Below are 15,524 nucleotides of genomic sequence, written 5' to 3' on the forward strand. Positions count from 1 at the left end.
ACCTTTTCACTTAAAACCTTTCAATCACTTCCCACTACACTTAGGATAAAATCCAAAATCCTTAATAATAAAGTCTCCAAAGGCTCTTCCTGATCTTACTGTCCATACTTATCCCCTCCAATGTTCTCTCTCATCTCTAGGCTTTCCACTTGTTGCTCCCCTTGCAAAGATTGCTGAGTAATCTCAGCCTTACTCCATCCCTTCATCTGAGTCTACTCAATTTTCAATTTGTTCATGGTTGAAACACTAATTATTCAGGGAAATCATTTCTGACTTTCAGACATTATTACATTAGGTCTTAATATAATAAACTGCCTTATTACCCTGCATTTCTCATCACATAATGTAAGGAGGCTCCATAAGGACAGGAACCTTTTTTAGATATGGTAATCACAAATCTGTTTTTGAAAATATCAAAATTGGCCCTGGCCAGCTGGCTGAGTAGATAGAGTGTCGACCAGGTGTACAGACATCCCAGGTTCAACTCCCAGTCAGGGCACACAAGTGACCATCTGCTTCTCTCCCCCTTCACTCCCTCTTCCCCTCCGACAGCCAGTGGCTCAATTGGTTCAAGTGTGGCCCAGGGAGCTGAAGATAGCTGGTTGATCTGAGCACATCATCCTTCTATTTTAAAAATAGCTTGGTTGCAAGTTGCAAGCAACTACAGGGTTGCTGAGTGGATCCTGGTCAGGGTGCATGCAAAAGTCTGTCTTGATATCTCCCCTCCAGTACTTAAAAACAAAACAAAACCCAAAAGTGTATTTAGAAAGTAAAAATATCCTGAGATACGAAAGCCCAGTCATGTATGTACATACACACAATGAAAAAGAGATTACTTCAGATCTCACAACTTGGGCAGACCCTATCTCTCACAACCCCAAGAAAAGAAGCTGGAAGAATAGGGAAGAATAAATATTTAGGATTTTTTTCCACCACTCTCCACCCTGCAGGCAGTTATCTCTTCACAAGGCAAATATGATGGTCCAGGTTAACCAGGAGAAAAATTGCCCAGGTTAAATACCGTAATTTATCAAAGCATACTGCTTGACCTTGAAAATGCCAGCCCCAAAAGTAGTTTCTCAAAAGTATAGTCTACTTGCACAAGAAACACTTGAGATATATAATATTTTAAAGCAGATTCCTAGAATTAATTCAAACTCTCTGGAGCTGTGACCCAGAAATCTAAATCTTAAAAGCTCTCTAAGTGATTTTTATTTTAAACTTAAGTTGAAGCTGGCACCTCCAATTCAAATCAATAGCTACATTCCTACCTGTATTTCTTTTCTCGTTACTGTGAGAGTCCTGATTCTCCAAAACATCAATATATGTACTCATTTGTTCTACCCTATTGAACACATAAAACAGTTTCAGAATTGTTCCCAACTTCTTCTTGGAGTTATTGGAAGTAAAAACCAATTCGAAGAAAATATCACTACCAAAGAAATCTACTAAGATTAAGTTCATGATTTCTTTGCAATTCTTTTCAATCTTAGTATGTATACTATGAAGGTATATATTATAGTCAGAAAGCTCTTTTCAAAAGTCTCCTGAATTTTTTTCTGTAGTTATATTGCCCATTTGAGTAAGAATATTTTTTTCTACTTATTCAGTTTGTTTTTGTTATTTTTTAGAGACAGAGAGAGTCAGAGAGAGGGACAGACAGGAATGGAGAGAGATGAGAAGCATCAATCATCAGTTTTTTGTTGTGACATCTTAGTTGTTAATTGATTGCCCTCTCATATATGCCTTGACCGTGGGCCTTCAGCAGACCAAGTAACCACTGGCTCGAGCCAGCAACCTTGGGTCCAAGCTGGTGAGCTTTGCTCAAACCAGATGAGCCTGCACTCAAGCTGGTGAGCTCGGGGTCTTGAACCTGGGTCCTCCACATCCCAGTCCAACACTCTATCCATTACGCCACCACCCGGTCAGGCCTTACATTCAGTTTTAAGGTTTCTTTTCCCAACCTTTTTTTTTTTTCTATATATTGTTGGCTTATTTTTAATGTGTAAAAACACTTACATGATTCAAAACTCAAAACGATACAAAAGGTATACAAACTAAATCTTTTTCCCCATCTATATCTCTTCTATCTCGGCTCCATCCATCCTGTCGGTAACTATGTTTATTATGTTTCTAGTTTATTACTTCTAAATTTCTTTTTACAACAATAAGCAGTATATATTTCCCCACATAAAAAGTAGCAAAATACACCCCCACATATACATAACACTCTTTTGCATTTTTCTTTTTATTGCCCTATACTCAAGTAGTATGATAGGTCAATTTTCTTTAGTAAGGTAAATAACACAAAATTTTAAATTCCTTTTCATATAGTTCAGATTACAAAATTATTCAATTATAGAAAATTCAGTGTTTTTAAACTCTTATGGAATATTCAAAGAATTATTTTTAATACGTAATCTCCCTTCAATGTCCTAGAACAAAATGAAAGGGAGTTTTACCTAAATATTAAAATTCTATTTGAATACTTTTGAGTGACCATGGTGACATTTCTTCCTCTAGGTGACTTTAGTTGGCTCTACATTTCTGAAAAGGTGGTTGACAACTGCTTTAGAACCATTCTTGCACCCCTACTTCAACCAATACAAACTAACTTCACAAGTTCTACATGATCTCCCACTTTCCCCTAACCTAACATAGGTCCATGCCTAAAGGAGATACAGTGAGCAGAAGGCTGCAGGAGCATGCTACACAAATCTAAGGACTGTAAAAGGGAATTAAGAACTGAAAAGTGAGACAGGACTTGAACAAAGGAAAAAGACCAGTTTCCATTTATCTACATCTGAAATGGTCAAAATATTTCTATGTTTACCAAAATAAAATTAAAAGTGATCATGGCAAGTTCTAGGCATCTTAAATTAAGTGGAAGAAACTTTTTAAAAAAGAATACTTATGAAGCAGCTATCTCTGGAAATATTAAAGGTCTGCCTAAAGCAACAGAATGGACGAGATAAGTTCTAAAAGCAACATAATCTTTATCCACCTACTCCCACTTCTCCTCTTTTACCCCCCTTTTTTCATTGCACCTAAATCATGCATCTTACACCTAAAATTTTATCTCTACTTCTAAGCCAGTTTCAGACCATGACTTGGGCTGGCCAGCAACAAAAAATTCAAGACTAGATCTAGCACTCTCAAGTGGACTTACAGTTCAGCAGAAGCTGAGGTCAGACAGGTAAATGAGGTACATTTAAGTAAACTATAGGTACTATTACCCACCAAATTTGGACCAAGCTCTTCGGATTGGCATTCATATATCCACGAGATCTCTACATTCTGGCTCCATCCTAACTCTTCTGCTCTCCACTAAAAACCCCTATAACCATTTCCTAGAAGCCAAAAAAAAACCCCTCCCTAAATCTTAATCTTCAAAATACAGCTAAATTCTATTCCCTTAATAGTTTTCTAATGCCTCCCCATTCCATGTACTCTCATAGCATTTAATCTTTGTACCACTCACTTTAGAACTTCATCACATTGCCCATTAGCTCTTCTAAACTCTCACAGCATTAACTACACCCTTTGTTTAATACTTTTTACTAAGTCACATATGTAGTAAATATTTTTATGGCTTACACACAGTAGGCATGCTTAATTAGTCAACTCTTCAATTGCACAACATTCTATATTTCTATTACAGAGCATTTTATATAGCATCATAATTACTTGTTTATATGTATCCACCCCCCTTATCCAATAAAAATTACAAGCTTCCTCAATGAACAAGCTGGCGAGGATGTGGAGAAAAGGGAATCTTCATGCACTGTTGGTAGGAATGCAGATTTGTGCAGCCACTATGGAGAACAGTATGGAGATTCCTCAAAAAAATTAAAAATAGGCCCTGGCCGGTTGGCTCAGTGATAGAGCGTCGGCCTGGCGTGCAGGAGTCCCAGGTTTGATTCCTGGCCAGGGCACACAGGAGAGGGGCCCATCTGCTTCTCCACCCCTCCCCCTCTCCTTCCTCTCTGTCTCTCTCTTCCCCTCAGCAGCCAAGGCTCCATTGGAGCAGAGTTGGCCCGGGCGCCGAGGATGGCTCCATGGCCTCTGCCTCAGGCACTAGAAGGGCTCTGGTTGCAACAGAGCAACGCCCCAGATGGGCAGAGCATCACCCCCTGGTGGGCATGCCGGGTGGATCCCAGTCGGGCGCATGCGGGAGTCTATCTGACTGCCTCCCCGTTTCCAACTTCAGAAAAATACAAAAAAAAAAAAAAATTAAAAATAGAACTTTGTTATGATCCAGCCATTCTACTTCTTGGTATATATCTTAAAAAACCAAAACAATAATTCCCCTATGTTCACTGAGCATGTCCATCAATAGACAAGTGGATAAAAAAGCTGTGATATATATACAACAGAATTTTACTTGGCCATTAAGAAAAATGAAATCTTGTCCTTGTTGATAGTACAGTGGATACAGTGTCATCCCAGAGCACTAAGGTTATCAGTATGATCCCAGGGTCACCGGCTCAATCCTGGGGTCACAGACTCGAACCCAGGGTCACCAGCTCAATCCCTAAGACACCAGCTCTATCCCAAAGGTGCCAGCTCAACCTGAGATCACCGATTCAAGCCTGAGTCAGGGCATGTATGAGAAGCAATCAATGGGTGCACAGCTAAGTGAAATAATGAGTTGATGTTTCTCTCTCTCTCTCTCTCTCTCTCTGTCCCTTCACCCTCATGCCTCTCTCTCAAAAAATCAATCTGAAAAAAGAAAAAAAATAAAGCAAACCTTACCATTTGCAACAGCATGAAAAGATATAGAGGATACTATGCTAAGTAAAATAAGCCAGATAGAGAGAGATAAGTACCATATGACTATACTTATAGGTGTAATCAAAGAACAAAACAAACAAGCAAAAAGAATAGAAACAGACTTATAATACAGAGAACAAACTGATGGATGCCAGAGGAGAGGCGTTAGGGGACTGGATTAAAAAGGTAAAGGGATTAAGAGCACTAACTGGTAGTTAAAAAGTAGTCTCAAGGATGTAAAGCATAGGGAATAGAGTCAACAATACTGAAATGAATATGTATGGTGCCAGGTGGGTACCTGAAATACCGAGGTGGGGGATACTTTGTAAAGACATGCAGTCTTCAGTTAGGTTCTTTCTTTGCTTTACTCATTTATGTTACCTGTCTGGCCCCTGCAGGTGTGATGATTTCTAAGCCATTTATTCACATTTTAAGCATTACTACTCCCTAACCACCATGATTTTCCACTGCTAAACAGGTTTATCAAAATCTCCTAGCCTTCTCTCATCTCAAATCTTGTCAAGAGAATTCTACTGAATATTAGTGCCTAGTGGTAAAGCCAGAAAACACAGCTTATATTTTGAACTTCGTGGATTAGTCTGCAGGCCGCACAAAATTGTTCGGCGGGCTGCATGCGGCCCGCGGGTCGCAAGTTTGAGACCCCTGGCTTAGATGGATTGCTACTACTTGCTTAGAATTATGTTTTTTTAATACATGAGTCAAATTTTATTATCATTTCCTCCACTGAAATATTGTTAAAGTGGACTCTTACTCAGAGTATATTGTTAACAATCATACTGTTAGCCAGTTAAGAGTATATCTTGGCAAATCAAATTAAATAAATATTTACGCAGTGTTTGAAAAATTATAGGCCCTATGTAATGGTTAAGACATGATCTTAGACATAGGGAATATAGTCAATAATACTGTAGTAACTATATATGGTGTCAGATGGGTACCAGACTTATCAGGGTAATCACTTCATAATGTACATAAATTTCTACTCATCACTATATTGTACACCTGAAACTAATATAATATTATGTGGCAACTGTAATTGAAAAGAAATAAATAGGCCTTGGCCGGTTGGCTCAGTGGTAGAGCGTCAACCCAGTGTGTAAATGTCCCAAATTAGATTCCCAGTCAGGGCACATAGGAGAAGCGACCATCTGCTTCTCCACCCCTTCCTCTCCCCTTTTCTCTCTCACTCCTCTCCTCCAGTAGCCATGGCTCAATTGGTTTAAAAGCATCAGCCCCGGGTGCTGTGGATAGCTCTGTGGAGCTTCCACCTCAGGTGCTAAAAATAGCTTGGTTGCGAGTATGACCCCAGAAGGCAGAGAGCATCAGCCCCCAGACAGGAGTTGCTGGGTGGACCCCAATAAGGGCACATGCGGGAGTCTGTCTATATCCCCTCCTCTCACTTGGAAATTAATGAACGAATAAATGACATGAGCTTTGAAATTCCAAATCTACCAAGTCTGTTACCAAATCTTGGCTCTCCGTTCTGTAGCTGAGAAACTCTAGAAAGTTACTTCTGTAACGCTAAGCTTTCTTACCTTCAATATTTGGACAATAGTAGTAGTACTTGATTCCTAAAACTGTTATGTGGTTTCAGTAGTCAATGATATAGGGTACTTTAGTATATAATGCTTGACACACAGAAAATAATAAAAGCTGCTATCACTGAGTATGAGTACAGAAACAAAAGCTAACAAAACAAGATCTCTGAACAAAATCTGTAAGTTCTATTAATAATGTTTTAATAAAGCATATTGACATATGAAAGATAACTTTGTAGAACGAAGAGAGGTTAACATGTGAGCTAAAAGAATAAACAGGATAATGCCAATGGGAAAAAAGGCAAAGGAGAGAAAATCCAAGGACAAGAAGAGAAAAACAAAAAATGAAAGCAAAATGTTTATTTCCTGGGATGGCTAGAAAGCTGGAATAGGCAAAAGGAAAAAAAAAAAACAGTACTAAGAGAGAACTAACAAAATATAAAGCTTGGGGAAAAGTCTGAGACCTGAATTCAGGTTTTCACTTAAACTACATGAAAGCACTGTACTAGGGCATGGAATAGATGAATAGAGTTAGAGATATAAAAATATCTCTTCCCCTAAAACAACAGATTTTCTGGCATGGTGCACAGTACATCACTGGTGCACAATACTTCAGTAAATGTCTTTTCTAAAGACAGTCAAACAAAAAAGACAAAGGTGTTGAGACAAGAAGGTTTAAGAGAAACAAGACTACCATCTGGTAACTGACCTAAAGCTCTATAAACCCCTTCTTCCACGTGCACACTCACACACACATGCCCCACACAGCATACAACTGGGGAACTGCTATATAAGAACATGAACATAACAGGTGCAGATATAAAAGAAAGTTTAACTATTTGTTGTATAACATAAATTAGGTAGGTAACTAATTTGATGGGACATCAGAAAACTTTGATAAGGAACTAGGTATTCTTTAAAAAAATGTGGTTGATTCTAGGACTGCAGCAGGGCAGGTATAAGATGAGCCTGGAACATCTTGTGATGCCAGAAAGTTTAAAAGTGCTAAATCGCCTGACCTGTGGTGGCGCAGTGGATAAAGCATCGACCTGGAAATGCTGAGGTCACCGGTTCAAAACCCTGGGCTTGCCTGGTCAAGGCACATATGGGAGTTGATGCTTCTAGCTCTTCCCCACCTTCTCTCTCCGTCTCTCTCTCCTCTCTATCTCCCTCTCTGTCTCTCTCTCTCCCTTTCTCTCTCCTCTCTAAAATGAATAAATAAAAATTTTTTAAAAATTAAAAAAAAAAATCTTAAAAAAAAAAGTGCTAAATCAACAAAAAACTGGGGTCATGTCAAAAGGGCACAGGAGTCAACCTGTAAGAGCTACCAATGGCCAAGGCAGTAACAATTTAAGCAACAACAATAGCACAAAGAATAAAATAAGTATCTATGAGTATATAATATTACAAATAAGTGGTTGAATAAACAATCAAAAGGAGAAAAGCAAGTCTTCCTGGCAGAAAAAATTCCAATTAATAAATATATAAGAAATGAAAAAATACATAAAGCCACTAGAAAACAATAAAAACTGTTGTAGTTGTGGTCTACCAATAAATGCTCAAGTCAATGAGCAAAAGTTTAAAAAGAAACAGGGTACTTGAATACCCTCAAATTATCTCCCCACAACATTTCATAATTTACAAACTGAGAAACAGTACTTTATAGTGGAGAAACCTGGCACACATCACATTAACCAAAGACCAAGGTTAACATTACCAATAGTAGGACCCAGTGACATCAAGTACCCCGACATGATATGCAGACCAGTGTACATCACCTCTGCATTATTCTTCCCAAAAATACAACATCTCCCTCTAACAATGGGAAACCATCAGACATGTCCAGACTGAGGATCATTCTCCAAAGTACCTGATAAGTACTCTTCAAAAGTGTCAAGGTCATAAAAGACAAGAAAAGACTGAGGAAATGTTACAGATTGGAGAAGATGAAGGAGACGTAACAACTAAATGCAATGTAGGATCCTGGATGTTAGATCTTAGAACATAAAAGGACATTAATACAAAAACTAATGAAATCTGAATAAAATCTGTAATTTACTTAGTAGTTAACAGTACTATTTTAAGCAAAAGTACTGTACTAACATTAATTCCTTAGTTTTGATCATTGTACTATGGTTATATAAAATGTTAATACAGAGGAAGTACATGAAGGATATATGGAAACTCTTTGTATTACTTACTTAACTCTTCTATGAATCTCTAGTTCTTTTAAAATAAAAAGCTTTTGGAAAAATCTTGGATGATGAAAACAGTACTAATTGCCATTACTACACAGTTTATCTCAAACTCACTATCAACTTATCTGAACTGTGGTATTGTTTCCCAGTGAATGCTACATTATCTCTGCTCTTTATGCTGGTCAGTCATATAATAAAGCTCTAACAAACCAACATTCTACCAGAAATACTTATTAACCTTATTAAAAACACTTAATTTCCTGTGACACTCTAAAAACGACAATCAGAATTTCATCTTCAATTATAAGCCTCCAGAGAACTTTATCTATAAGAGAAGCCAATTTTGTTATTGCTTAAATAATAATTTAAATAAATTCTTACCTTCCAACCACTGCCAGCCTCTCTATAATATGGGAAGTTATCACAAATCCACTGGTAAATTTCACTTAGTGTCATTTTCTTTTTGGGAGAGCTATTAATTGCAAATGTAATGAGGCTGGCATAACTGTATGGAGGTTTCCCATCTTTGTGTTGTTGGACTTCTTCCTGGTCCAGGGTTGTATTTGGATCAAGGAGTGCATTCTTCTTGGAAATTCCTGTTCCATGTGCATTTTGTGTAGCATCAGATTTTTGGATGGCTGCTCTCATGGTGAGCTGTGGTAACCAGTCCATAGATGTTAGACTGCTCTCCAGTTCAGATGTCATCCTGAAGGTAAATAGACTCCTTAGTCAGTACAAGGAAAGAACCCCTGCTTCTCAAAATATCCAATATTCACAAATCTAGGAGTTCCAAAGTGAGGGAAAGCCTGAGTTAAATCTGGAGGGAAAAGATTGAGTATGTTAATGACCAAACCAAACATTTAAGAGATCAACATTTCCAATCTTTTTTCTTATTTTTATCCTCTCTAAAATACAACAAATTTAGTTTTAAAATGTTTAAAAAACAGGACAATACATACCCACAAAGTGATTCTGCTGCCAATCTTTACTCACCAACACCAAGGGCCCTTTGAAACTTAAGACTGTACATCTAGCACTGCTTTTACACAAATTTAGGGGAGTCATACAAACAAAAGAATACCAAAAGTAAAGTGGAGGCAAGAAGTCAGAAAAGTGAGAAATAGGCACAGAAATTTGCATGGAAGAAGTAGGTACAGCTGAGCAGGTAAAGGGTAAGAAGAGTAGAGAACAGTAGACAGGAACATCAAGGAGACAAACTATTAATAGCTGAAGAGTTGACAGTAAGGAAGAAGGAGAAACTGAAGGATACTGACAAAACAAGAGAAAAGAGGGACAAGCAGAACTAGGCAATTTCTTTTAAAAAGTCAAGGAACTAGAGATCTGGGGGCATTGGGTATAAGACATTAAATCACACAAATGGAGAGAAAAGAAGCACTAAAAGCTCAAGGAAAAGCTTAATGCAAACATCCAGTGATATGGATTCTGTAATGTATTTCCCTCCAAGGCTGAAAAATTCTGAACACTGCCACCCAAAGAAAGAAAAAAGGAAAACACAATCTGCCAGGTTAACACATTCTGGAGAAGGAAGGAAGCTCCTCTAAGAATTAACAATACAGAAATAAAGCATGCCACTTCACACTGGAATTGCTAACTTTCAGCAGAAGGTACAAACCTTTCTATCCTGGGATCAAGGAAGCAGGAATAGTGACTCTGACTATAAAGAAAAGAATGAAAAGCTTCTAAGTGATATCAAACTAAAGGAAAAAGAAAACAAAATAAGAAACAAAGTACCTCAGTCAAAAGAAAAAACTATGTGGCTAAGAAAATACCATCTAGGTCCCTCATCCCAAATGGCTGCAGATAAAAAGCAACCTGAGGTATGTGCTTCCGGGAGGAATGTAGAATTGATAAAGAACACAGGTTCCTGAGTCAGGCAGATCAGGGTTCACGTACTGATTCTACCAGTTACTCTAATATACTGCTCACAAAAATTAGGGGATATCTTGTAGCTTCATATTCATTTTGAAATACCCCTAATTTTTATGAGCAGTGTAGTTTACTCACTATAGGACCATGAAAATGTTAAAGTATCTCTAAACTCTAGCTTTCTCATCTATAAAATGAAATAATACCTCCAGTTAAAAGATTACTTTGAGAATTAAATGTAATAACATATGCACAGAAGAAACATTCAGTAAGTGTTAGTTACTCTAGGAGTAATTTGGGAGGGTACTAATGCACTAGAAAGTAAATCAGATTAAGCCTAGCTATTATAATCAAGAGACAACCATGAGGATTCTATCTGCATTGCCAGTAGAATCCTATTATGTATTGTTTTTTATATATTTAGATCCCGGTTTTACCTTTCTCATTTTCTCAAATTGCCTTCATTTCTATTACATACATCTCTTTGAAACCTGAACTTTAAATTCCTCTATATACCTTCAGAGATCTTAAAAAAAAACAAAAAACCAAAAAACCCCACTTACCAACCTGCTCTATAATTTCAGCCAGAAATGCTTGCTCCCAGCATGAAACAAGTTAGAAGAACTTGTGGAACACAGAAACAAGATAATTTAGAAATCACAGAATGTCAGGACATGGGCAAACTACTCTAGAGATTACAGACCACTCCCTTTAATCTAAAAATGAAAAACTAAGGTCTACTGAAGTTAAAAGACTTACCCACCCTGGCCGGTTGGCTCAGTGGTAGAGCATCGGCCTGGCGTGCAGGAGTCCCGGGTTCGATTCCCGGCCAGGGCACACAGGAGAAGCGCCCATCTGCTTCTCCACCCCTCCCCCTCTCCTTCTTCTCTGTCTCTCTCTTCCCCTCCTGCAGCCAAGGCTCCATTGGAGCAAAGTTGGCCCGGGCGCTGAGGATGGCTCTGTGGCCTCTGCCTCAGGTGCTAGAATGGCTCTGGCTGCAACAGAGCAACGGCCCAGATGGGCGGAGCATCGCCCCCTGGTGGGCATACCGGGTGGATCCCGGTCAGGCACATGCGGGAGTCTGTCTGACTGCCTCCCCGTTTCCAACTTCAGAAAAATACAAAAAATAAATAAATAAATAAACTTACCTAAATTCACACAGTAGTTAACAGAACTAAAACCAGAGCCCAGATCCCCTAGTACCCAATCTAGTAGTTTATCTACCATATCTCATTTGTAAAATGAGCACAGTAACAACTTCACTAATATAAAATACTCAGAACAGCCCTGGCCGGTTGGCTCAGCGGTAGAGCGTCGGCCTAGCGTGTGGAGGACCCGGGTTCGATTCCCAGCCAGGGCACATAGGAGAAGCGTCCATTTGCTTCTCCACCCCTCCGCCGCGCCTTCCTCTCTGTCTCTCTCTTCCCCTCCCGCAGCCAAGGCTCCATTGGAGCAAAGATGGCCCGGGCGCTGGGGATGGCTCTGTGGCCTCTGCCCCAGGCGCTAGAGTGGCTCTGGTCGCAACATGGCGACGCCCAGGATGGGCAGAGCATCGCCCCCTGGTGGGCGTGCCGGGTGGATCCCGGTCGGGCGCATGCGGGAGTCTGTCTGACTGTCTCTCCCTGTTTCCAGCTTCAGAAAAATGAAAAAAAAAAAAAATAATAAAATAAAATAAAATAAAATACTCAGAACAGTGACTGGCAAATAGTAAGTATTCAGTAAATGTTAGCTACTGGTAGTGTTGGTGATAACAGTAGTTATTGCTATTATTATTCACATTTTATTCTATAAAGTTTGGATATTATTATACCACGCTGTCATCCTATTTGCTTCAATTAAGTCTCCACTGAGTAGCTTTATTTTGTTCAAATTACCAAAACAGCCTGTCACAGACATTTTCAAAGTTAATATAAAAGTACATTCCAAATTGGAATATAATTGATATGCAGATGCCCCCCTGTTGAAAATCATCTTTAACTTCTTTCCTCCCACCAGTATCACTACTTGAGATTTTATGAATCAAAGTAATATAATGAAACATAGAATAAGTAGGTACTTAATATATGTTATAACATTTAACAAGAATAATTACACATATGCATGGTTATTATAGAGTAAAATTTTATACACACATGAAATATAAAAATTCTGTCCTCCACACCCCATAGTCTAGTCATGAAGGTCAAGCACAAGAGCTGAAAAAGAGTTCAAGAATGAGCTCTCTGTGCTACATGGTTCAGGAAAGGGAGAGGACAATATGGACTGGAGCCTTAAGAGGCAGAGAAAGGCCCTAGCTGGTTGGCTCAGTAGTAGAGCGTCGGCCTGACATGTGAATTTCCCAAGTTCCATTCCCAGTCAGGGCACACAGGAGAAATGACCATCTGCTTCTCCACCCCTACCTCTTATCTCTCTCTCTCTCTTTCTCTCTCTTTACTCTTCCTGCAGCCATGGCTCCATTGGTTCAAGCCAATCAGCCCAGGGCACTGAAGATGGCTCGGTGAAGCCTCCGCCTTAGGCACTAAAAATAGATCGGTTGCAAGCATGGCCACAGGTGGGCAGAGCATCAGCCCCAGACAGGGTTTGCAGGGTGGATCCCAGTCCGGGCACATACAAGAATCTTTCTCGCCCTGGCCGGTTGGCTCAGCGGTACAGCGTCGGCCTAGCGTGCAGAGGACCCAGGTTCGATTCCCGGCCAGGGCACACAGGAGAAGCGCCCATTTGCTTCTCCACCCCTCCGCCACGCTTTCCTCTCTGTCTCTCTCTTCCCCTCCCGCAGCCAAGGCTCCATTGGAGCAAAGATGGCCCGGGCGCTGGGGATGGCTCCTTGGCCTCTGCCTCAGGCGCTAGAGTGGCTCTGGTCGCAACATGGCGACACCCAGGATGGGCAGAGCATCGCCCCCTGGTGGGCAGAGTGTCACCCCATGGTGGACGTGCCGGGTGGATCCCGGTCGGGCGCATGCGGGAGTCTGTCTGACTGTCTCTCCCTGTTTCCAGCTTCAGAAAAATGAAAAAAAAATAATAATAATAATAAAAGAAAAAAAAAAGAATCTTTCTCGGCCCTGGCCGGTTGGCTCAGTGGTAGAGCGTCGGCCTGGCGTGCAGAAGTCCCAGGTTCAATTCCCGGCCAGGGCACACAGGAGAGGCGTCCATCTGCTTCTCCACCCCTCCCCCTCTCCTTCCTCTCTGTCTCTTCCCCTCCGCAGCCAAAGCTCCATTGGAGCAAAAGATGGCCCGGGCGCTGGGGATGGCTCCTTGGCCTCTGCCCCAGGCGCGAGAGTCGCTCTGGTCGCGACAGAGCGACGCCCTGGATGGACAGAGCATCGCCCCCTGGTGGGCGTACCAGATGGATCTCGGTCGGGCGCATGCGAGAGTCTGTCTGACTGCCTCCCCATTTCCAGCTTCAGAAAAAGACCCCCCCCCAAAAAAAAATGTAAAAAAAAAAAAAAAGAATCTTTCTATCTCCCCCCCTCTCACTTGGAAAAGAAGGAAGAGGAAAAAAGAGGCAGAGAAGGAAGTTCAGCCAAAACTTGAAGTTAAAGTCCAAATAAGCTGAGAAGATCTCTAGTCATCAAAGATACCATGAGTAAGAATTATTCCACTGCTACACTTATTTTTCATCAGTTCTGCTAGAGCAGATTTGAAGTACACTATAAAATCTCTTTTAAGCTCTGCAAAAGTGGGGCTTCTGTTTTGTTTGCATTTTATTAAATTTTATATATTCTTGGTAAGGAAATAAAAAAAATACTTCCATTGTTGGTGCTTAGGCTAGTCACTGCACTGATTCTCCATTGCAATGAGAACTCAAAAAAAATTATCATTAGATTTGGCCAGATCATAACTTTAGAAAGAAACCTCTCAGTGAAATGAGGATGACAAAGGTCTACTTGTTTAAAGGAACAGATGGTAATAAATTTTAAAAGAGCATGGGAAGCTCTGAGGAATCTGGTTATGGAAATCTGGTTAAGAAATGTCAGGCCCTCATTACCTCACCTCATTCCAAAAGCTTCCTTAGTGGCCTCCTAGACTTATTTCTCACCACCCCTCCCTGCTAATGAGCTCCAGAGTTCATGCATGCATATGCTCCAGAGGAATCTGTCAGCATTGTTTTTCATGTCATTGTGCTCCAAAACTTTAAATGGTCCTGTTTCTATTATACTAACCAGGGGTAGTCAACCTTTTTATACCTACCGCCCACTTTTGTATCTCTGTTAGTAGTAAAATTTTCTAACAGCCCACTGGTCCCACAGTAATGGTGATTTATAAAGTAGGGAAGTAACTTAACTTTATAAAATTTATAAAGCAGAGTTACAGCAAGTTAAAGCATATAATAATAATAATTAATTACCAAGTACTTTATGTAGTATTTTTGCTAAGTTTGACAGAATAAATCTTTATAAAACAACTTAATATAATTAAATCTATCTTTTTATTTATACTTTGGTTGCTTGCCTACCACCCACCATGAAAGCTGGAACACCCACTAGTGGGCGATAGGGACCAGGTTGACTACCACTGAACTAAACCTAAACTCATTTTCAATTATCTTAAATTTTATTAATCTTTTTAATCCTTCTCTAAATTCCTAGAGCATTATAACCTCAGTTTGGCATTTACTTGCTGTTTTCTGTGTATGATTATATCATATGCCTAAGCTTTCTACCCTTACTTCTTCTTCCCACACCCTCCACATTAAGGATAGTGACCATACACTAGAATTTCAGGTATAACCTAAACACCACGGCAGGTACACGTTATCTACAAAATATTTAGATAAGGACTAAGAGTCTTCCTTTCTAAAATGCCATTTCCCTCTAACTCTGCTTAGTTGGCTTCTATTTCTTCTTCACAGCTCAGCCCCACCCTAACCCCAAAGACGCAGCCCAAATATCTCCCCATCAGAAAACCTGGTCAATCTACTCTTCCCATCTTCTGTGTACTAAAATTGAACCAAATCCGGCTCCCTTAGTAGAAATATAAATACCTCTTATCATAAGACTTATAAAAAATTATAATTATTTTTATCTTTTTCCCATGAGACCATGAGTTCCTTGGAAGATAACTTTTCTATCTCTCGAATGTCTAGTAACATAGAAAGTAAAGGGTCAAT

At 39.8% G+C, this 15,524-nt stretch overlaps 1 protein-coding gene across 3 annotated transcripts in view; it reads right to left on the reverse strand.

The window, feature by feature from the left end:
• The window catches only part of FOXJ3 (forkhead box J3), a 170,203-nt gene that overhangs the window by 105,088 nt on the left and 49,591 nt on the right, over positions 1 to 15,524 (reverse strand). For 2 of the 3 annotated variants that reach the window (XM_066376019.1, XM_066376016.1), the window contains exon 3: positions 8,912 to 9,236. In XM_066376019.1, coding sequence (XP_066232116.1) covers positions 8,912 to 9,236 — 325 coding nt within the window. Of the gene's footprint in view, positions 1 to 8,911; positions 9,348 to 15,524 lie in introns of all 3 variants that reach the window. The other variant, XM_066376018.1, reaches the window with a different exon arrangement.

Source organism: Saccopteryx leptura, chromosome 3, assembly GCF_036850995.1.
Source record: "Saccopteryx leptura isolate mSacLep1 chromosome 3, mSacLep1_pri_phased_curated, whole genome shotgun sequence".
NCBI classification, from domain to species: domain Eukaryota; kingdom Metazoa; phylum Chordata; class Mammalia; order Chiroptera; family Emballonuridae; genus Saccopteryx; species Saccopteryx leptura.